The 20,773-nt window shown below is 36.3% G+C and overlaps 4 protein-coding genes across 10 annotated transcripts; 3 read left to right on the top strand and 1 right to left on the bottom strand.

The window, feature by feature from the left end:
* The first annotated feature begins 1,032 nt into the window (after positions 1 to 1,032).
* Positions 1,033 to 4,470, top strand: LOC137966043 (protein IN2-1 homolog B-like). Of its 3 annotated transcripts, none has more exons than XM_068812499.1 (14): positions 1,033 to 1,137; positions 1,235 to 1,309; positions 1,389 to 1,454; positions 1,595 to 1,666; positions 1,777 to 1,839; positions 1,949 to 2,020; positions 2,366 to 2,426; positions 2,528 to 2,611; positions 2,718 to 2,816; positions 2,905 to 3,013; positions 3,093 to 3,169; positions 3,272 to 3,379; positions 4,048 to 4,128; positions 4,203 to 4,470. In XM_068812499.1, the coding sequence occupies exons 1-14, from the start codon at positions 1,127 to 1,129 to the stop codon at positions 4,209 to 4,211; spliced, it is 987 nt and encodes a 328-aa protein (XP_068668600.1). In that variant the 5' UTR covers positions 1,033 to 1,126; the 3' UTR covers positions 4,212 to 4,470. The 3 variants fall into 3 exon arrangements, with proteins under 3 accessions (XP_068668600.1, XP_068668599.1, XP_068668601.1); XM_068812498.1 differs by having other exon boundaries at positions 1,389 to 1,460; XM_068812500.1 differs by lacking the exon at positions 1,777 to 1,839 and having other exon boundaries at positions 1,389 to 1,460.
* A 2,382-nt stretch (positions 4,471 to 6,852) lies between these two features.
* Positions 6,853 to 7,589, bottom strand: LOC137966240 (cytochrome c oxidase subunit 5C-2-like). Of its 2 annotated transcripts, none has more exons than XM_068812805.1 (2): positions 7,499 to 7,589; positions 6,853 to 7,259 (listed from the first exon to the last, which is right to left on the bottom strand). In XM_068812805.1, the coding sequence occupies exon 2, from the start codon at positions 7,240 to 7,242 to the stop codon at positions 7,042 to 7,044; it is 201 nt and encodes a 66-aa protein (XP_068668906.1). In that variant the 5' UTR covers positions 7,243 to 7,259; positions 7,499 to 7,589; the 3' UTR covers positions 6,853 to 7,041. The 2 variants fall into 2 exon arrangements, with proteins under 2 accessions (XP_068668906.1, XP_068668907.1); XM_068812806.1 differs by lacking the exon at positions 7,499 to 7,589 and adding an exon at positions 7,358 to 7,485.
* Positions 7,590 to 10,304: 2,715 nt separating this feature from the next.
* LOC137966708 (protein IN2-1 homolog B-like) lies at positions 10,305 to 14,116 on the top strand. The gene is made up of 10 exons (XM_068813400.1): positions 10,305 to 10,526; positions 10,690 to 10,764; positions 11,179 to 11,239; positions 11,397 to 11,483; positions 11,912 to 12,010; positions 12,093 to 12,201; positions 12,318 to 12,394; positions 12,919 to 13,026; positions 13,667 to 13,747; positions 13,847 to 14,116. Exons 1-10 carry the CDS (start codon positions 10,516 to 10,518, stop codon positions 13,853 to 13,855), a joined length of 717 nt encoding a protein of 238 aa, XP_068669501.1. The 5' UTR covers positions 10,305 to 10,515; the 3' UTR covers positions 13,856 to 14,116.
* A 467-nt stretch (positions 14,117 to 14,583) lies between these two features.
* LOC137966707 (protein IN2-1 homolog B-like) lies at positions 14,584 to 18,577 on the top strand. 4 transcript variants are annotated; one of them, XM_068813397.1, is made up of 10 exons: positions 14,584 to 14,928; positions 15,082 to 15,156; positions 15,414 to 15,474; positions 15,623 to 15,709; positions 16,191 to 16,289; positions 16,367 to 16,475; positions 16,595 to 16,671; positions 17,178 to 17,285; positions 18,130 to 18,228; positions 18,313 to 18,577. In XM_068813397.1, exons 1-10 carry the CDS (start codon positions 14,732 to 14,734, stop codon positions 18,319 to 18,321), a joined length of 921 nt encoding a protein of 306 aa, XP_068669498.1. In that variant the 5' UTR covers positions 14,584 to 14,731; the 3' UTR covers positions 18,322 to 18,577. The 4 variants fall into 4 exon arrangements, with proteins under 4 accessions (XP_068669498.1, XP_068669499.1, XP_068669496.1 ...); XM_068813398.1 differs by having other exon boundaries at positions 18,130 to 18,211; positions 18,314 to 18,576; XM_068813395.1 differs by lacking the exon at positions 18,313 to 18,577 and having other exon boundaries at positions 18,130 to 18,306.
* Positions 18,578 to 20,773: the final 2,196 nt, after the last annotated feature.

Here is a 20,773-nt window from a genome sequence, read left to right as displayed (position 1 = left end):
AATTTGATGAAACTTTGCTACAAATGGGAGAGTTCTACAAAGTATGTTTGAGGAAAAATAGGATGATACAAAACATATTGCAAGGAGAAGGCCAAGAAAAAAATAGCAGAAGAGGATGCCTTAGCGAATGAAATGATGAAGTACAATTTAGGGGAACTAGAGATGGCTTCAAACAAGTTACTATTGGGTTAGATGGCTAATCAAAAATTTAAATTTAAATTTAAATCCTAAATGTACAAATAAAGTTGAGTGACATAACAAAAATGCACCACACCACGAGGCCAAGATTTTTTATTTTTGATATTCTCCTAGTGGTAATCACCATCGACAAACTCTTGCTCGAGAAGATTTCACTAATATGCTCTATTAACTAATAAAAAATAGATTTTGGCTTTCTTTTAAGTCAAAGTGTATTACCCAATTACACTTCCTAAATCTCTCCCAAAGAGATTCAAATACAACTAGATTATTCAAATTTGAAAATTTTAAATAATCTCCAAGAAATATATAAATCATATGATCATTCAAGATCATTCAAGAGAGACTTGGACTTTGTTAGAATATTCATGTTAACTATTGCAAATTTATCCATTTATTTAATTACCTAATTTTTTTATTCACTTCAAATAGATATGGAATAAAAACTCTTACTCAATTAAAAATTTGGGAAGTTTTATATTGTGATCCTCGGTTAAGTACCTAGCAAATACTACCCAAAAGACTGGCCTGGTCACTTGTTTACTTCAACCAACCAATCTTGTAAAGATTATGGTTACTTCTACACAACTGCCTACAATTACTTTGAAAGGTGAATTTGACATTTTTATGTATGTATTATAGATTTACCGTTAATTAATATAATTTCCTTCTGGTTTTGGGAGTACAGGTGAAGTGGATTTTCCTCTTGTCCGGATTCTGCCCGCCGAACAAACCAGACTCCGACGACCCAAAGCTCGTGGGATTCACAGAAACGACGGAAAATTTTTCTCATGATCTGTCGCTGCTGTCACGCGACTTTGCTTTTTCAAACGTAGTGAAGCTTTTTATAAGGAGAAAGCTGATCCGATTCGCCTGCAACCGGTCAAATTTTTTGCTCAAGCTGCTCCCTTCCAACCTTCCTTCTCCCATGGCCATGGGGTGAGTGAAACCAATCCAGCCAAGTTCATTTATTTTCTCCTTACTTGCGCTGACTCTGTCTCTCTTTGTTTTGTTCGATTTTCTGTCTTTCATTCAGAAATTTCGAGGCCGTCATGCCTGCTTCTCTGGTTTCTGCCACCGAAGCCCCTTCCCCCTTCGACGACATGAGCAAGTGTGTATTACAGAGTAACATTTTTTTATTTTAGTGGGTAATGGGTTTTGTATGTGATATCTTGATCGCTTTTTTTCAGAAAACTCGAGCCCGTGCTGCCTGCTGTCGGCAATCCAGAAACTAAAGCACTTCCAGCTGCCAACAAGTCTGGGTATATCTGGGCATTAGCTACTTCCTTGCAGTGAATTTTATCTGCTTATGTAAACGTGTTCTAGGATTGTCTTTCACGGGCTAATGTTGTTATGGTCATCGATCCTTTTTCTCTATCCTTTTAATCTTAATCAGAAAACTTGAAGCTGAATTGCCTCCTCTGAATTCCGAGTGCGAATCTCCAGCTTCTGGGGAAGAAGAGAAAAGGTCTTATCTTCATGCTTTCATATTTTCTTAATATACTTTCAAGCAATAACTCTTAGGTTAATGCTATTGTTGCTCTTCCATTCACTTTCAATCCTTCTCTTCTTGCTCAGAAAACCTGTCTTGCCGACTCACTCCAAGTCTGAATCTCCTGGTACCGAGCAAGAAGAGATAAGGTCCATCACTAATCCACTTGTTACTTTGATTTCTTCCATTTGCTTTTTCCCAGAAGATGCCTTAATCACTGTCGTCCACTCTTCTTTACTCTGTTTTCTGTTTATGCAGGAAGAAAGAAGTCAGACCCACTCCTCTGGACGCTAGCTCTGGATCCCTGGCTTTCTTTGACGGAACCATCAGGTCTCTACTCTCAATTCAATACCAGAAACTGTTCCTTTTCATGGATGAAACTAAGTAGTCTCTCCTTCAGATTTTTTCACTGTTTTTAATATTAAACGAACTCTGAGAAATCCACGCTTAGAAGCAGTGTTATAAAGTCTGGTCTGGACGGGAGCGTTGGCGAGGGAGAGCCTCCGTTCTCCAAGCCATGGGGAAGAAGGCTCCTCTTCCACCCGCGCAAACAGAGGGAGAGGGGAAGGGTTGAGCATCCTTCCCTCATTAAGGGAGGGATCCCTCTGTCATGCCATATCAGGGAGAGTGGGGATTCCTCAGTGGAAGTTTTTCTGACTCTGGCTTCTCTTGAAGGCTCTATGTATCTTATACTTGCCCATACGCCCAGCGCCCATGGATTGCCCGAAATTACAAGGTCTTCAATCTTTGCTTTAACTATGAGAAGGAATTCAAACCAATTCATTTTCAGTACAATTAATCATAGAAAAAATGAATTTTCTTTTATATTGGACGCAGGGTCTGCAGAACACCATAGAATTGATTGCGCTTGATCTCCAGGATAGGCCCTCCTGGTTTAAGGACATCCACCCTCCGAATAAGGTCTTCTTCCATTTCATCACCTTTTCTTCAATCTCTTAACCAGTCATTTCAATCAACAGCTTTTGGGTCATTTTGTTAGATTACTACATCGCCGTTATGTGTACAGGTCCCTGCGCTGGAACACAACAATCAAGTCGTCGGAGAAAGCCTGGACCTGGTTAAATACATCGACGCTCATTTTGAAGGCCCTCCTCTCCTCCCTGATGTAAGATCAGAAAAGCTAAACGCAACTCTTGGGTTCGTTTTTCAATCTTTCCACCTTAACTTGCTTCGATGATTCTTTCCCGAGGCAGGACTCTAGCAAGAGGGAGTACGCGGAGGAGCTGCTTTCGTACAGCAACACTTACAACAAGAACGTTTTGGGTTCATTTGCTTCAAAAGGGAAACCAGAAGATGACGCCGGTGAGCATCAAAACCCTGATATTTCTCCCCCTTTTCTGTACTAATCTCATCAAACCATTACACTAATTATCTGCATCAGGGCCAAGTTTGGATTTTGTTGAAACCTCTCTTTCCAAATACTCTGACGGGCCTTTCTTCCTCGGACAGTTTAGCATGGTAACCATACTCCACCGCTTCTCTGTGATAAGATTCAAGATTGTAAGGGAGTTTTTTCAAGGGAAATGCGCATCATTTTTATATCATCTTTGTAATTTCCAGGTTGATATCATTTATATTACAATCACAGCTCTAGCTCATCTTGTTCTCGTGGATGTGAAGAAGTACGACATTACAACTGGGAGGCCTAATCTTGCAAAATGGATAGAGGTATCGTGAGATTACACTCTACTAAAGTGATTTACTACATGCATAAATGTTAGAAGATATGAATATCTTGGAGTGTCATTGATGTAAACTCCTTTTTCTTTTTTTTGTTTTCTTCTTCATGTTCTTCCTTCCATTTTCTCCTTCTTCTTGTTCTTCCTTCCCTTTTCTCCTTCTTCTTCTCCTTTTTCATCTCATATCTTTACTTACTCTGTTACCATGGGGTGGGAAAAAAGGAAAGTTATAGAGAGAAGGTTTTAGGAGGAGAAGAAGAAGAGTGACAAATTTAGAAGAAAAAAAAAAGGAATAATAAGATAATGGACTTAGCCAAACCCTCTCCCTTAAGTTGTATTTATAACAGATAAAAATGTAATATTATAATTATGTCCTTCACCTTAATAATGGTGAAGAAGAGATAAGAAATATAAACTAATTACTTCAATGACACTCCAACATATTCATATCTTCCAACAGTATAGTATCCAATAGCAATTAATCAAATGTTAAGAGTGTAAGAACAAAAAGATCTGCCTTCATGAGGTAAAAAGAGTCAGCTTCCAACATCAATTCAAGCACACCATTGCAGAACATAAATTAATTAGTTTCTTTAAGCAGTGTCAGCGATGCATATGGTAACTCGTTCTTGTTCGTTTTTTTTTTTTTTTTACCAGGAGCTGGACAAGATGCAAGCCTACGTAGACACCAAACCTGTCGCCCAAGACATGCTTGATCTCATCAAGAAGAAGTTCTTGGTAAATCCTGCTAGCTCAACACATACAAACTTCCTTGAGAGCCGCAGCTAACACACAACATGTTTGTTCTGCAGGGTAAATGAAGGACTGGCTTCAGTATCTCCCCATGCCTAGTTCACAAGTTCTAGTGTAGGATTGTGTGCTAATTCCACAATGGGATAGGCACAACTTCAAATAAGGCATATAGCCAGAATAACTTGTACTTGTGGGCAGTGTTTCTCAAGGACATTGTAGAGTTGAATTGATGTAAATCTAGTTTGATTAGTTAGATAGGGGTTAATGTCACTGGATTGCTTTTACTTAATTACTTTTAAGAAGCTTTTCCTATATCTGAGGTACAGAATCAGCTAATGATGAAGGAGAAGTAACCAGCATTCTTTCTGATAAACAATTAAACAAGAAACAACTTCAGCACACATGGACTGCCAACTTCAATACACAATTCTTCATCTGCAAGTGTCTATGAATATTTGATGTCCATGAAAAAGTTTATTAGAGTAACGTTGTAACTGTTATCAAAGGTTTTGAACCATCCTCCAAAAATTCAGTAACTCTCAGCCAATGTGTTCTTGTGAAACCTATTCCCGAGTTCCGGCATGGTAGAAAATGCTAATTCAGGAGTTTGACTTGTCCTTTGAATCATTAGAGCCAGTAACTGAAGCCCCAATTCAACATCAACGAAATGCAACCCACTGGAATGAAGTTGATACGACAATGAAGAAAACGATGAGAGGGATATCAACTACATATGGAAATCTCGACCAGTGAGACATTCATTCAATCCAAGAATGAGAGGGATGAATTTGAAAATCCACTGCTACTCCTCCAAGTAGGCTACAGTATGCAACCAGATCACTCAAGATGAGCCTTTCAACCATAGGGAGTGATGCAATTTATGTGGTAACTCACTGGTTCCAAGGGAGAAAGTGGCTTCCTGAATGACTCTCTCACATTCTTGCTACTAATTGTTGCTATTTCAATCAGAAGTCAGATTCTAGCAGTTTGGGCCTTTGGCTCAATGGTCACATGAGAGGTTTTCTACCAGGAATAACATGGATATCTGTGTAATTGATATTCAAAAGAAAAAAGAAAGAAAGTTAAACTAAACAATTTGTGTAACTCACTCAAGATGCTGCACTGATATTTCCAAATGAAAATATCCTCATTTACTCAACCTTCACCATGTATTCATATATTTCCTAAGTGGATACCCTACAAAATGTTTTAGAAAATGGCAAATTCCATTTCGTAGTCACGTGCAAATTGTTGCAGGAGAAAAACAAATTTAAATTCACCTAAACCAAATAAAGACCTCTCACTGATCAGAATTTTTTTTTCCAAAACTGTAATGCTGTTCACTTTGAAGTTTCTCCTGAAGAAAAAGAGAAACCCACTTTGTACAAAAGAACTAGTTTGAGAATATCTATAACCACCTCCCATTTGTTCTTCGGAGCACCAATGAACCGCTAGTCATAGCTTGCAGGTTTTAGAAGTTGGATAGCATATCAAGATGAAATCAAACCAAAATAATTAGTAGCCAGAAGATATTCTTTCAGTCTAGTACTGGTATTTATGTTAGAGTTGGGACCAAGGAGAATTGAGATAAAAAGAAGACCGTTCAGGAGATCACAAAAGAACAACAGAAAAGGGCAGCATGAAAAAGGAAAGAAATATAATTAAGAAATGAAGGGCAAAAGTATAAAGAATACAGAAAATAAAAGAAAAAGCGAAGAGGGAGCCAGAGGTATAGATATTCCAACACAAGGTGTACTAGAACAATCCCATCTCTCACAGGGGAATTAGACAAATTGTATTGTTGGCTTCTGTTAAGCACCTAGCCAATACTACGCAAAAGACCGGCCTGTTAGGAGCGGAAGACACAGGTACTTGACCCTTAGCCCAGGACCACCAGGACCAGGGCGTCCCATAACACCCAGGACCGGGTGCGTGTACTGTGACAGCTTCACAAGGAGAAAGTGCAGGAGAGATGTACTTGTGTACTAGAACAATCCCATCTCTCACAGGGGAATTAGACAAATAGTATTGCTGGCTTCACAAGGAGAAAGTGCAGGAGAGATGTACTTGTGTACTAGAATAATCCCATCTCTCAGAGGGGCATTAGACAAATAGTATTGTTTGCTTCACAAGGAGAAAGTGCAGGAGAGGTGTAAAGTAAAGAATTGTAAGGAGGTTGTGTGTGACTACAACTATTTGTCTTTTCCATATGGCCCAGATTATGGTGGCAAAAAGGGGAGATGTTGTAGCCTTTGACCAGTCACCATGCTACCAGGTGAAAAATTGGTGAAAAGATGCAGGATCCTACCCCAAGGCCGAAATGAAAGAGCTCAAAAAGCAAGGGAAGAATCGGCCTTCCCCTATAGCATATATTGCCTCTGTTTAATCTATGAACCCTTTGGTTGAGTTGCTCAATGATAAGAATCTAACCTTCATCCACAAATAAAGAAAATGCAACATTTCTGAAGGATGGAAATTCTCTAGAAAAGGGAGAGTAGTGAGTAATGTAATGGAAAGGGAGGCATATAAGGAATGATATCAGGTAACTTGTTTTCATTATATTGGATGTAAATATCAAAAAAGAAGTTAAATCTTCCAAAATAAAACACAAAACTAATCAACCACTTTTAATCGGGAGTAAAACTTATCACAAGTAATCAGCAAAACAACAAATGTTGAGAATACAACTGGAAAAAACCGCCCAGAATATATACGTTCCAAAGAAACAATCTCTCTAGTTTCAATCACAAAAAGAATTTATTTCATCTGTTTCGAACTACGATTACCCAAATCTGCTCATCGGCAGTTTACTAGGAAGACAAAAACAATAAAAATGACAAGGACATGTAGAGTATCCCATTCACCCAAAAACAAAAACAGGGAGAAACGTATTACTGTTCATTCCACGGCAGCAGCAACCACAGAAATCTCTCCCTTCTCAAGGAGATCATAAAAAGCTTTTGTCTTCCTTTGCTCGTTCCAATGATGCATCTTCCACAACCCACCCGCAAACAAACCCAGCGTCGCCCCCATCACGATCTCCTTGACAACACTCGGCCCTCCTCTCAGAGTTGCATGAACGACCTTATGCGCAGCCATTATGCCTCAGTAGACTCCTGTAAACAAAGACAGAAGAACCCACGATAGCAATTGATTCGTGATGAATAAAAACAATAGATCGATCCAACGTCCCAGAATCGAGACTGAAACATACCTAAAGAATATAGGAATTCCTCAAAGAAACGTTCCAAAGTCAGATCCAATAAATTTATACAAAACCCAGATTGAAGAAAAGAAAACAAAACCAGATTAACTCAAAGAAGTGCAGAAAACTGAAGCAGACAACGATTCTTACCTGACGAAAAGGGGGAACCTGAAGATGGAGTCGTATAAAGAGTAAAAACGAAAACCACAGCAGATATGAGGCAGACGAATAAGGATGTAAAGTAATAATAATTTATTGGTCTAGTCTCCTTGGAGATACTGCTATTTCATTTCATTTTGGGTATCTATCTACAAACTGCAATTAATTTTTTTTTTCTGGAGTAAAAATGTAAATAAATTCATGGAAGTTTAACTTTGAACTTTACTGATCAAGGTAAGACTGATGAATCCTTTGTAAAATTAATCTAAATCCTACAAAAAATTCTAGGCTGTGAATTACTTTTCCTAATACCCAAGTGATTTTGATGATAGCTCAACTCTTACCGTGCCCCGATTTTAAAAATATTCACCTTATATAATGTAAAATAAAGAATTTTTAAAAGGAAATAAATGAAATTTGATAATCAACGAGAAAGTATGATTATTGACAATGAATGAAACAGAATATGAAATTTTATTATGATGAGGGTAATTAACTTGGATTTAATAGTTATCTTCACTTAGGTGATGTAAGCTTTGGAGTTTATAAGGGGTGACAATCTCTTAAATTTGACGATGATTAAATTTGGTCAGCTAAACAAATAAGAAATAAGAAATAAGAAATAAAGTAGAGAATAAAATAAGAGAAGAGAAGAGAAGAGATAGGGCACAAGTAGAGAGAGGAGAAATAAAGTCTTAGGCCCTGGGTAAATGGAGCCAAAATGTGTTAGTGTGCAACATAAGTACGGGGGGAAAGTGAAATACAGATGTATTTCGCTTCCCCCCGTTTTAGGCATAAAACGATAGTAAGTGAATTCAGAGGGGCCGAGCTCTGAATTCACTTACCATTACTCAATTACATCTCGGGTTCGGGAAGCTCTATCGAACGAGGGTTTCAGAGAAAAAAAAATATCTCTCTCGCTCACTCGTGACCTTCGACGATTTCAATTGCCCTCTATTGTGCGACCTTCAACTTCTCTTCTCTCTCGACCTCTGTCGCAGAGCACGGGAGGTTGAGCCTCTATTGCAGAGCCTCTCGGCCTCACTCTCTTCTCCCTCTCGGCGTATCGTCGGAGTGCCGCTTCCGTCACCGTTGCCCGTTGGCCCGTCGTCGTAGTCTCCCGCCGCTGAGGAAGATGACGCGCGCCGTGAGGAAGACAATGGTTTAATTTTTTCTAAGTTAAGAAAAATTAAACCATCGTCGTAAAAATAATAATTTATATTTTTATTTATAAAATAATTATTTTATTTATTTAATATATTTATTTTATAATTACTACATTAAATTAGTGATTTAATAGTCATAATTAGAATATTGTTAAAATAAATATTTGATAAATTATTTGGTTTAATTATCCCATTTCTATAATTAATTAAACCCATGGTTTTAAATTTTGTGACAATATATTATTAATTAATAATACATAAAAATATATTATGTTATTGATAAATATATATTTATTTATTATATTAATTTTTTTATTATTGTATTAAATTAGTGGTTTTTAATGTTAAAACATATCTTATGTTATTAGAAATAATTAATTTATTTATTATATTCACTTTTATTTTTTTTATTTTTTTATTTTTAATAATTTATTCTAGTCGCACTTAATTATTGTATTAATTTATAATAAACTATAATCATTAAGTAATATAATATAATTTTTCATTAATTAGGATATTAATATATTCTAATACTACACGTTAAATCACTTATAGGCCTTTTTAGTGCGCAGCGTAAGTGAAATGTATTAATTAATATTAATATAATTTTCTAAAAGTCAGATATATCAAAATATTTTATTTAATAAATAATTTATAGGCACTTTACACCACACTTTCCATTGTGCACACTAACACAAACAAGTACTACTTTACACTGCACTTTCCATTGCCCGCACTAATACAAATAAGTACTTTATATTCCCTCTCACTTTCCCCCGGGAAATTACTCTACATTGTAATCCACTTAAGCTATCTTTTTTCCTAGCCAAACTTCTTCTATTTATAACTTCCCAATTACATGAAATAGGTAGAAGGACAAAGTATAAAAATCTATGTGGGTGGATGGGATGGGTTTTCCCATAGCAAGGTTTTGCAATATATACTTTTTAAATATTTTTAATTTATTTTTTTGTTTTATTTAATTTTTAAAATTTTATCTGATTATATCTGTAAAGACAATGTACAAGAAAAAAAATCAAAATTAAGACAAGGTGAGAATGTGACTACAAAATGAGGTTGCACAACAAGGATGAGATTGAAAAACTATTAATTTGGGGGGTTAAAATTGCATGTTACCTTAAAGTGATTCTCATTCAAAGTCTACAAGGAAGAATTGTAAAACAAAAGGTTGGACCGAAGACCTAGGGCACAAAAAGAAAGATCAAATCAGCTTGAAGAAGAACTTACGAGATTTGGAGTATGAAGATTTAAAGACAGAGTCTAAGCGTCATCAAATATATATCTCAAGAACTCTATTTATATAAGATGATAGTCATCCAACTTAAAAAATTTGGGTAAAGTATGATTCGAAACGTTAGGCATCGAAATTTCTTTTAAAATCATGTTTAAAATTATAAAAAAAATAATCTTTCATTTTGTTTATTGATCATCTAGGGAGTAATTCCCACCTTTTTTATATTTTTATTAGATATTTATAAATTAATTAATATTAATTAAAAATGTTAGCAAAATTTAGCATATTTTTTAAAAATTGTTATAATAAAAATATAAAATATATATGTTATAAAAGGTATCCATTTCCATTTTCAAACTCCGCGGGGTGGCTGCCGTCTTTTGTCGAAAGATCAACGGAATTTTTCAGCGCGTTCACGAATCACGACTTCAATGGAGCTATGTCAACGCCAACCTTGGCGGCCATTCGTAATCCCTGACATGTTCTTAGATCTTCGCTGAATGCAATATAATTATCCCTCGTAGGTAGCTGGGGAAGCAAACTTCTCTTCGTCGGATTTCAGAGTCGCAGAAACGATTGTGTTGGCCATGGCTACTGGGTAACCTTCACTCTTCGAATCAACTTCCCAACTTCCCTTTTCTGACTTTCCCTTCATGAATTTCGTCTATTTTAAAAATATTTTATCTATTTCTTTCGAGTTTAAACCAAGATGATGCTAATGTTGCTTTTCTTTTTTCTTTTTTTCTTTCCTGAATGAGCAGAAAATTTCAGGAGGTTCTTCCCCCTGCTCTGGGTGCTACTTCCGAACCACCACCTGTTTTCGACGGAACGACGAGGTCCTTTTACAGTGTTGCTTTTATTTGTGATTATGGGATCTTGCTATTTTTGTTTCTGCTGTTGTTACCAGTGCCTAATTCTGCTCTAACAGTAGAAGTTCTCATTTTATGGGTAGATTTGCTCTTTGAACGACTCTATTATCTATGTTGGAATCCCAGTAGCATTAGAAAAGTAAAATTTGTCCACCATGTATCCGATATTAACTTTTACTCGTGCTGATGACCATATTAAAGTCTATTTTACTTTTTTTTAATGAACTTCAGATACCGGTCCTAGCTTTTTAGATCCAGGGATTGCTATCATAGTTATGCTTTGTTCTCTCTACTTAACTGTTTGGGACCTGTGAGAATAAGGATGACTATTTTAAGCGTTTTCTCTTTCATTATCTCATTTTCTTCCCTCTTCTTTTGAAGGTTGTATATTAATTATTTGTGCCCTTTTGCTCAGAGACCGTGGATCACAAGGAATTATAAGGTGTTTATTTCACTTCTCTTCCTCAACTTTATTGTGCCGTTGTATGCTTGCTGATAGTTTTAGAGCTTCTACTGTAGTTGAGCTTTAGATCTTGTTTGTGGTGTGGAGTAATTCTCTAAGCTATAAGAACTGGTTCTCCCTGTTATATGATGAACAGGGTTTGCAGGATACGATAAAGTTGGTACCCATTGATTTGATGAATAGGCCTTCTTGGTATAAGGAGAAAGTATACCCTGAAAACAAGGTATTTTCTAAAATAACTTGATACTTGCACTGATTTTTTTACTTCTTTTGTCTTATTTTACTTTCTGAAAAATGAAAATATACTTATAAACATATTGTTCCTGCTATGCATCAGAGAGTTTGATTGTTCGACGTTTGCTAGTTTATTTTTCATGTTGTCTTCTTTGATTCTCGTCAATCTCTTTTGTTTTGGATATCGAGAAAACTACTCAGACTATCAATCCTTTCCAGAAATCATGATGTGTTTTACGTCAATTTACTACACACAGGTTGATGAACTTCAGGCTTTAACTGTAAAAGTTGAAAATTTATATTGCATGATTAATTACAAGAAAGGATGAGGTACCATGTCTGTTAGATGACTCAAAGACATCTTTTTTTTTTAATAAAGGGAATGGCATATGCTTTATAATGCAATTGTATTTCTAGGTGCCTGCCTTAGAGCACAACAATGAAGTCAGAGGAGAGAGCTTGGATTTGGTTAAATATATCAATGAGAACTTTGAAGGACCACACCTGCTACCAGATGTAAGATGTGAATTCCGACTTTGAACTTCTTTTTTAGTGGTTTGTCTTTAGATTTCTCATAATTCTGATTTTGCTACTGCAGGACCCAGCTAAGGTAGAGTTTGCAGAAGAGTTGATTGCTTATTCTGATAAGTTTACTGCAGCTTTTCGTGATGCATTGGTTTCAAAGCAAGACATCGAAAATCAAATTCGTGAGTGACACTAAAGTTTGTGTGCTTTATGCATTTATTAGAGAGACAAGGAGAACAGGGGGATAAAAAAAAGGGATATTCTATAATTAGCTGACAATCATATTAATTTGCTCCAGGTGATGTTCTTGATCATTTAGAGCATTCTCTTGCAAAATTTTATGATGGGCCCTTTTTCCTCGGTCAGTTTAGTATGGTATGCATTCATATCTCTACCTCTAGATGCAAAGGATAATCATGATCATGTCCTGTTAGGTTCTAAATTCTTTCATATGTGAATGGATGAATTCAATTTACTCTTTAATTTTTTCTTCTTCAACGCACTGCTCAGTCTCCTGTGCACTACTACTACAATCCCTCCAGGTGGAAGCTCTCATGTTAGATCATAGTCTATAAATCTATCAACCGGACAAACTTAGCCTTATGACTTGTTTAATTAGAAAAAGTTCAGGTACAACAAACCCTGTGGTTACTTTTTCTGAGTAGTTTGGAACTCCAGTTCCACCTTAGTAGGACCTGCTAATTGGTGAATTTAGATTACTTACTTGTGTTATACTTTTGAAAGACACTATTGAGGGGTAGTGTTAGTATCTTATTGTCAATTTAACTTTCCTGTCCTTTTTGTTTCTTTGATCCTCAATATTGTTATTATTTTTCTTTCAAATGTAAGTTCTTGTTCCTTCATAGTTATAACTGATGCTTTCTGTTACTTACTGTCAGGTTGACATTTTATATGTTCCTTTTATTGAAAGATATGGACCATTAATCTTGGATGTATGGAAGTATGACATTATGGCAGGCAGGCCGAAGCTAGTATCTTGGTTTGAGGTGTGTGTATGGCAAACAAAATGTTTTATCTGTTTCTTGATATTTATCTGTTGATTTTCCTCAAATGTAGTGATTGTAATATTCCTTACTGAGCCATATAGAGAGCTCATTTCTGATTTCTAAAGGTGCTTGAAATTACAATGCTTTCCCAGGGTAGTAACGATAATATGCTTCTATAATAGTGATATCCTTTTAGTGACGGTAATTTTGATGAACCCTTAATGTCTTTTAGTTTGATAATGAAGTTGGTAATGGTAGGATATGTAAGTCATGAATTTAACGATGCTCTAAGCAACCATGTAGACATTTATCTATGCTTTCGTTTGCAATTATTATGTCGGGTTATTGTGTTGGGAAGCCTCACCAATCTATTAAGCATGTAAATATACTTTTAAAAAAAAAGTACAGAAAATCTCTAAATATTGATCAGTCAGACTGGTAACTGTGACGAATTTCTTACTAGTGTAAATGCTGACTTCTGGCAAAGCTGCTCAAAGCCAATAAGGGAACAAAATGACTTTGCAAGTATCAATAGAGCTTATTCTACGTTCATGCTTTCAAGTCTCAAGTTTTCTCCCTGTACTAGTTTGTCAATATCCACATTTGGATCTCATTGCATATTTCCATTCATGGGGTGCAGGAGATGAACAAGATTGAGGCCTACACAGAGACCAAGTATGACTCCAAGGCGCTCCTCGAGCTTCACAAGAAGATATTTGGGGTAATGCCTTTTTACCTGTACTTTACTGGCTTTTGCAGGAAACACAGAAAAAAAAGTAAGAACAGAAGCTGTCAATTGATTCTCTCTTTCTCGTTGCAGCTTAACTGAAGACCTCTCTTCACTTTCAAATGGGATTATACTACCGTGCCTTCACACTTACGCTTGGCAAATTCAATAACGAGACTTCAAAATCTCACTTTTAAGTTGTTACTAGCTAGTATGGTTGTAAGAATAAGATATAATCAGACAATGTTCTTTGTTATAAAAAGTTGGAAACGAGAGAGACGAAGAGGTTTGTTCATGTATCCAGTATAAAAAATATTTTGTACTTAAAATGATATTTTAGTTCTGTTCAGAATGAAAAGATGTCAAAAGGGATTAACGTGTTGAAACCGAAGATCTATATTTGGGGTTGGTAAAATTTGACTTGACCAGGTTACCCAATGCTAACACATATTCATGACCTGACCTCACCAAGTTATACATGATTCTGTTTAATCGATGCATTTGATCGGATTAATAGTTAGGTTGGGTTGGGTTCGTAGGTGCATATTTGATACAAGGACTCTATGGGTTTTGGTTGAATGGTTTAAAGAGTAAGAACTTGATCAAATTGATTAGACTTCCTCAGTTATTACAGCTTTAGATAAGTGCTCATATCAAATATGGACTCTTTGGCAAACTTTTTCTGAACGATCAAGTGGAAGTTTTGGCAATAAATGTATCAATACCAATTACACCTTGAATATCTTAGAAAACCGAGATCTGGATGCTCTTAAAGCCGTTCATAGGGACACGGGAGAGTTCTTCTCTTAAAGCCGTCACGTAGGAGACTGGAAGAGTTAGACCCTACATGGTCAATCGGAGCGCCGTCTTTACTCTTTGTCTACCCAAGAGTCTAGAACATCAAAAGGTTCACATTTAATAAAACTGTGCCCTCCGCGTTTTTCTGTGCCAGGGAATCTTTCACGTCTCACGACGAGAATGGAATTATCCACTTCGGTTTGTGTCAAAGCCGGCCTTTTCAGCCATCCATCATCCCTCACGTGTCCCAAGGACATACTTAAATTCTCTATAATCACCACTCAGAGTCGGAGGAATTGGAGAAGCAGAACATCTCTTCTTAGGATTTCCGAGTTGCAGAGACCGCAGAAATCGATTGTGTTGGCCATGGCTACTGGGTAAACTTCAATTAAAAAAATATTTCGTACTTTTGCATCTCATTTTCCTTCATGGGTCTCTTCTATTTTCGAAATTTAGTCAAGTTTTCGGAGTTTTTAATCAAAATGAGCTAATGTTGCTTTCTTTTTCTCTTCTTTTTTCTGCATGTGTAGAAAATTACAGGAGGCTCTTCCCCCTGTTCTGGATTCTACTTCCGAACCACCTTCCATTTTCGATGGAACAACGAGGTCCGTTATGGGGTCTTGCCGTTTTCCTTGCTGGAGTTGTTACTAATGTATCCTCCTCTTTGACTGTAAAAGTGTTCATTTTGTGGATAGAACTGCAGATACCGGTCCGACCAAAAAAAAATAAAAATTGATCGAGGGATTTCTTTCATAATTATTCTTCTGTTTTCTCTACACTGTTTGGGACTTGGGAAGAACGACGATGGCTATTTACATGTTTTCTATTTAATTATTTCATTTTCTACCCTCTCTTTTTGAAGGTTGTATATATGTTATAAGTGCCCTTTTGCCCAGCGTGTGTGGATCGCAAGGAATTATAAGGTGCTTATTGACGTATCTTCCTTTACTTTGTTGCAAGGTTTAAGCTTGCTAATGGTTTTGGAGCATCTACTGTAGTCTAGCTTCTGATCTTGTTGACTCTGTGTAGTAATTCTCTAAGCTGTGACAACTGGTTCTCTACGATGAACAGGGTTTGCAGGATACGATAAAGTTGGTACCCATTGATTTGCAGAATAGGCCTTCTTGGTATAAGGAGAAAGTCTATCCAAAAAATAAGGTATTCTCCTAAATAACTTAATGCTTGCACTGATTTATTGACTTCTTCTGTGTTATTTTCCTTGCTGAAAAAAGAAAAATGTACTCAGTGACATTGTTCTTGCTATGTATCAGAGGGTTTGACGTTTGTTAGTTTATTTTTCATGTTCTCTTCTTTAGTTCTTGTCAATCTCTCTCTTTTTTTTTTTTAATATGCTGAGTAAACCTCTTGCACTATTAATCTGATTCATATATCAGAATATGCTTTACTTCAACCACTTAGACTATCAATCCGTTTCATAAATCACATATGTTTTACTTCAATTTAGTACACAGAGGTTGATGAACTTCACGTTTTGAAGTCTGGAAGAGATGAAAATTTAGATTGCATGATGAATTGCGCGAAAGAGTGGGAGACCATGTCTTTTAGATGCCTCGAAGATGTCTTTTATGTTTATAATTGGAATGGCATGTATCTTTATGATGCTATTGGCATTTCTTAGGTGCCTTCCTTGGAGCACAATAATGAAGTCAGAGGAGAGAGCTTGGATTTGATTAAATATATCAATGAGAACTTTGAAGGCCTGCCGCTGCTGCCTGATGTAAGACTTCCAACTTCAAACTTCTTTTTTAGTGGTTCGTCTTTGAATTTCTCATAATATTGATTTTACTACTGCAGGACCCAGCTAAAGTAGAATTCACAGAAGAGTTGATTTCTTATTGTGATAAGTTTAATGCAACTTTGCGAAATGCATTTGTTTCAAAGGGAGATATAGAAAATCAAATTCGTGAGTGACACTAAAATCTTGTTCTTTATGCATTTATGGGGAAGGTGACAAAGGGAAAAGAGGGATAAAAAAGAGAGATATCCTATAAATAGGCTGACAATCATATTAATATGCTTCAGGTGAACCTCTCGATCATTTAGAATGTGCTCTTTCAAGATTTGGTGATGGTCCCTTTTTCCTTGGTCAGTTTAGTATGGTATGCATCTGTATCTCCGCCTCTAGATGCAAATGATAATCAAGATCATGTCCAGTTATGGTCTTAAATTCATTCTATATGTTTGGATCAGTTTAATTTGTTCTCTAATTTTTCTTCTTCATCTAACTTCTTAGTCTCCTTTGCACCACTACTTCAATCCCTCCAGGTGGAGGCTCACATGTTAGATCATCGTCTAGGAATTTAACAAACTAGAGAACCCTTTTAATTAGAAATAATTCCGGTACCACAATCTCTTTGGTTGCTGTTGTTTAGTAGTTTTGAACTCCACTTACCATAGTGGGACCTACTTATTGGTGAATATAGATGACTTATGTCACACTTTTTAAGGACTCTCATGAAGGGTGGTATCAGTATCTTAATGTCATTTTAACTTTTCTATCCCTTTTAGCTGTTTAATTCTCTATATTGTTATCATTTTTGTTTCCAAATGATTGCAAATTCTTGCTCCATATTTATAACTGATGCTCTCTGTTTCTTGCCGTCAGGTTGACATTGCATACGCTCCTTTTATTGAAAGATATGAACCATTTCTTGCAGATGTGTGGAAGTATGACATCGCAGCTGGCAGGCCGAAGTTAGCATCTTGGATTGAGGTGTATTATATCAAGCAAAATCATTCATCTTTTTTCTTGATCTTGATCGGTTTTTGTTGTCGAGCTATTTAGAGATCTAATTTCTGATTTCTAAAAGTGCTTGAATTTATGATACTTTGTCGTTTAGGGTAGTAATGAAAATGCTTTGCCCTTGGGTAGTGACAATAATAATTCTTCTATATCACTGATATGTTTTTCTGTGGTGGTGGTTTTGATTAACCCTCAATGGCCGTTAGTTAGATGATGAAGCTGGTAATAGTGGGATTATGCTGGAAAGGTTCCTTTATGGGTTTGTCTTCATGATCTCATGATGCTCTAAGCAACTATATATACTTTTGTCAACACTTTCTTTCCATCAATTAATTCTACAATAGAATTATGTCTTTTTGCAATTATTATGTTGGGAAGGCTCCACCCTTCTATTAATCATGTACTTATGATTTTTAAAAAACAGAAAAAAGAATATCTCTAATATTGATTGGTCAGATGGACAAACCGATGCTGCCACTATGAGATGTTTTTGCCGACTCTTTATGCATAAACAACTGGACTACAAAATTAAGTTTCCTTCCCCACCTACTGTTCCTTCCTAAACTTAAGAACCTCCTCTTCGGACTGACACTACACTGATTTAACACTCGATGTTTTTTCGTGGACGAATTTCTCACAAGTTCGAATGCTGACTTCTAGCAAAGTTGCTTAATAACAAAAAGGGGACAGGATGATTTTGCTAGCGACTATAAAACTAAATCTACATGCATGCTTTCAACTTTCAAGTTTTCTCTGTTCTTCTTCTCAAGATCTATGTTTGGTTCCAATTGCATATTTCCATTCATGGGTGCAGGAGATTAACAAGATAGAGGCCTATATACAGACCAAGAATGACCCCAAGGTGCTGGTTGAGGGTTACAAGCAACGCTACGAGGAAATATCTCTGTCAACTGTACTTTCTTGGCTTTTGCAGGAAAACAGTAAAAGAAAAGAGTTTACAGAGGCTGTCGATTGATTTTTTCTTTCTCATTTGCAGGTTAACTGAAGAGTCTCTTCCTCAAGCCACTTTTAAATGGGAATGTAAATAAGGAGACTTCAAACTCCCACTTGAATCTGCACTTGCTAATTTGGTTGTAAGTAGACATAATCAGAAAGTAAGCTGAATGGGTTAGTACTTGACCTGTTCAAAATAGTAAAAATCAGATCTCTGTGGTTAAACATAATTGAATAAGATTGTTGTTTCTTATAATTTAATTAAATATTTATAGAAAATATTTTGTTATAATAAAATACTTGAACTATGGCAAGGATAATAACTCTCCCAAGTTAGACTCCTCATCACTCTCACTCCTAATCTCATCATCTTCATACAAGATAAGATCTCTTATTAAGCATAAGTGCCCATGTGTGCACTCTATGTGAGATGTGCTATATTTAATATTCATAGAGTGTTCTACTTCAAGTTTTTTCCCAATTTTTCATAGATAATTTATAGGTTGATATTGAATCAACTACTTTATTACTTAATTCTTTGAGTAATAGTCTCATGGTCAGGTGTTATCATTTACTCTGGCAATGCCCCTTTCATCTCATTCATTCACCAATTTGGGGATGAGTTTGTTATTTATTTTTTGAGTTGGGAGATGGAGTTTATCTAAAATTGATTCTCACATATCTAGATGTATTAAATTATTGAATACTTTCATTTAGTATTCCTACACATCATAGTGTGTTCCATCAAATACTAGAGGGGCAGTGGAGTCATGACTATCTGTTATGGGACATCCTGGTTATGGGCCTGGGTTAAGTACCTATGTCTGCCGCTCCTAACAGGCCGGTCTTTTGGGTAGTATTGGTTAGGTGCTTAACATTTGGTATCAGAGCCGACCCTCGGTTGCGAGTTCGATTCCCGGCAACGCTGCAGAGGCTGGATTTAAATACAGGTAGGCCGTAGGATAAAAACCCAAGTCGAGCCAGTGTCGCTGCATCGGGCGCAAAGGCTGGATTAAAATACAGGTAGGTCGTAGGATAAAAACCCGGGTCGGGCCTGTGTCGTTGCACCACCGTGGTCGTCGGTTCGCGAAGGGGGGGTGTGATGTTATGGGATATCCTGGTTATGGGCCTGGGTTAAGTACCTATGTCTTCCGCTCTTAACAGGCCGATCTTTTGGGTAGTATTGGCTAGGTGTTTAACACTGTCCAAGAATGTGATACTTTTATAAGCCTCCATATCTTTATAAACTACTAATATAATAGGGTTAATTGTGTTGTTGTTCTAAACCTCACCTTGGACATGTGGTACTCAACTAGTAAACTGAGCTTTAGAGCATACTTGTTCCAATACTAAAAGTCTGGTGAGAAAGGAATTGGAGGGAGGGTAATTTGTTTGTTTGGTTTTTTATAATTTTAACTCATTTCACTTTGTTCTTATGTCCATATGTTCTTTCAATAATTGAAACTATAAAACTTATTTTATAATTCATGTTTGTGCATAATGATCCAAGTACAAGCGAAAACAATCACAAATAAAGTACACAAAATTTGATGTGGTTCACAATTTTTCTAGGGCTTGCTAGTCTACCCCAAGATGTTGTATTACCTTAAGACTCAACTAAGTTTGAGTTTTCCTACAATATCTATAGGAAATTTCCTTTTAGATCAATTCTAATATTATCAATACCTGTATATGCCCCTCAATTGACCATATCAACAAATTGACAATAGTATACACTCACTTAGATTTATAGCAGCTGGCGTTTCACTTTGGTTGTGCCTTGATACTTTTTCTTCATGAAATCCCAGATTTGTTTACTAGTATCTTTTTGGAGAATCATCTCCAAAATAGCAAGTTCGATTGCTTGAAACAAGAGAATCGTCTCCTAAATGGCAGTTTCAATTGCTTGAAATAGATAATTCTTTGTTTTGAGATCTTCTTCCAGTTTCTTCTGTTGAGCTTTTGTCAGTACTACTCCACTGGTTGGTTCTGTGGCTCTTATTTCCGCAATAGTCCAGTATTCTTTGGATGACATATAGTTCTCTATGAACATGCTCCAATCATCATAGTGATTATCAAAATGAGGAATTTCTGGTTGCACTAAATTATTGTCTGATGCACTACTACAAAAAAAATAAAAAGAAATTTGTTTTCAACCCCTCTAGCTATTATACCAGATGTTGGACACGAGTTTAACAGACAAATACTGACAGGAAGAATTATTTTGAAATCTCTTCCTTATAAAATAGGACTCAAACCATTATTCTGCAGAAAAAATAGCCAAACAAAACTTTAACAAAGAGATTTGAGGCTGTCCACAATCGTGTCAGAGACCGTAAGGCTAAAATGGAGGAACGTTCGGTAGTTTGCAATGAGTGATGATGACACGGTTTCTATTGGATCGGCGTCTGCAACGATATTTGGCACTGTATGGCAGTGGCGACAGAGTACAAGCTTGCTTGCTGAAATAGGTGTTGCCTCTCACTAGAGAACCTGGGTTTCAT

The sequence above is a fragment of the Aristolochia californica genome, unplaced genomic scaffold (assembly GCF_029961685.1).
Source record: "Aristolochia californica isolate CCGP_79_NKW_82.1479 unplaced genomic scaffold, dmAriCali1.0.hap1 SCAF_5, whole genome shotgun sequence".
Taxonomy (NCBI): Eukaryota; Viridiplantae; Streptophyta; class Magnoliopsida; order Piperales; family Aristolochiaceae; genus Aristolochia; species Aristolochia californica.
Note: the sequence above shows the minus strand (reverse complement) of the source record. Positions and strands in the feature narration are given on the sequence as shown.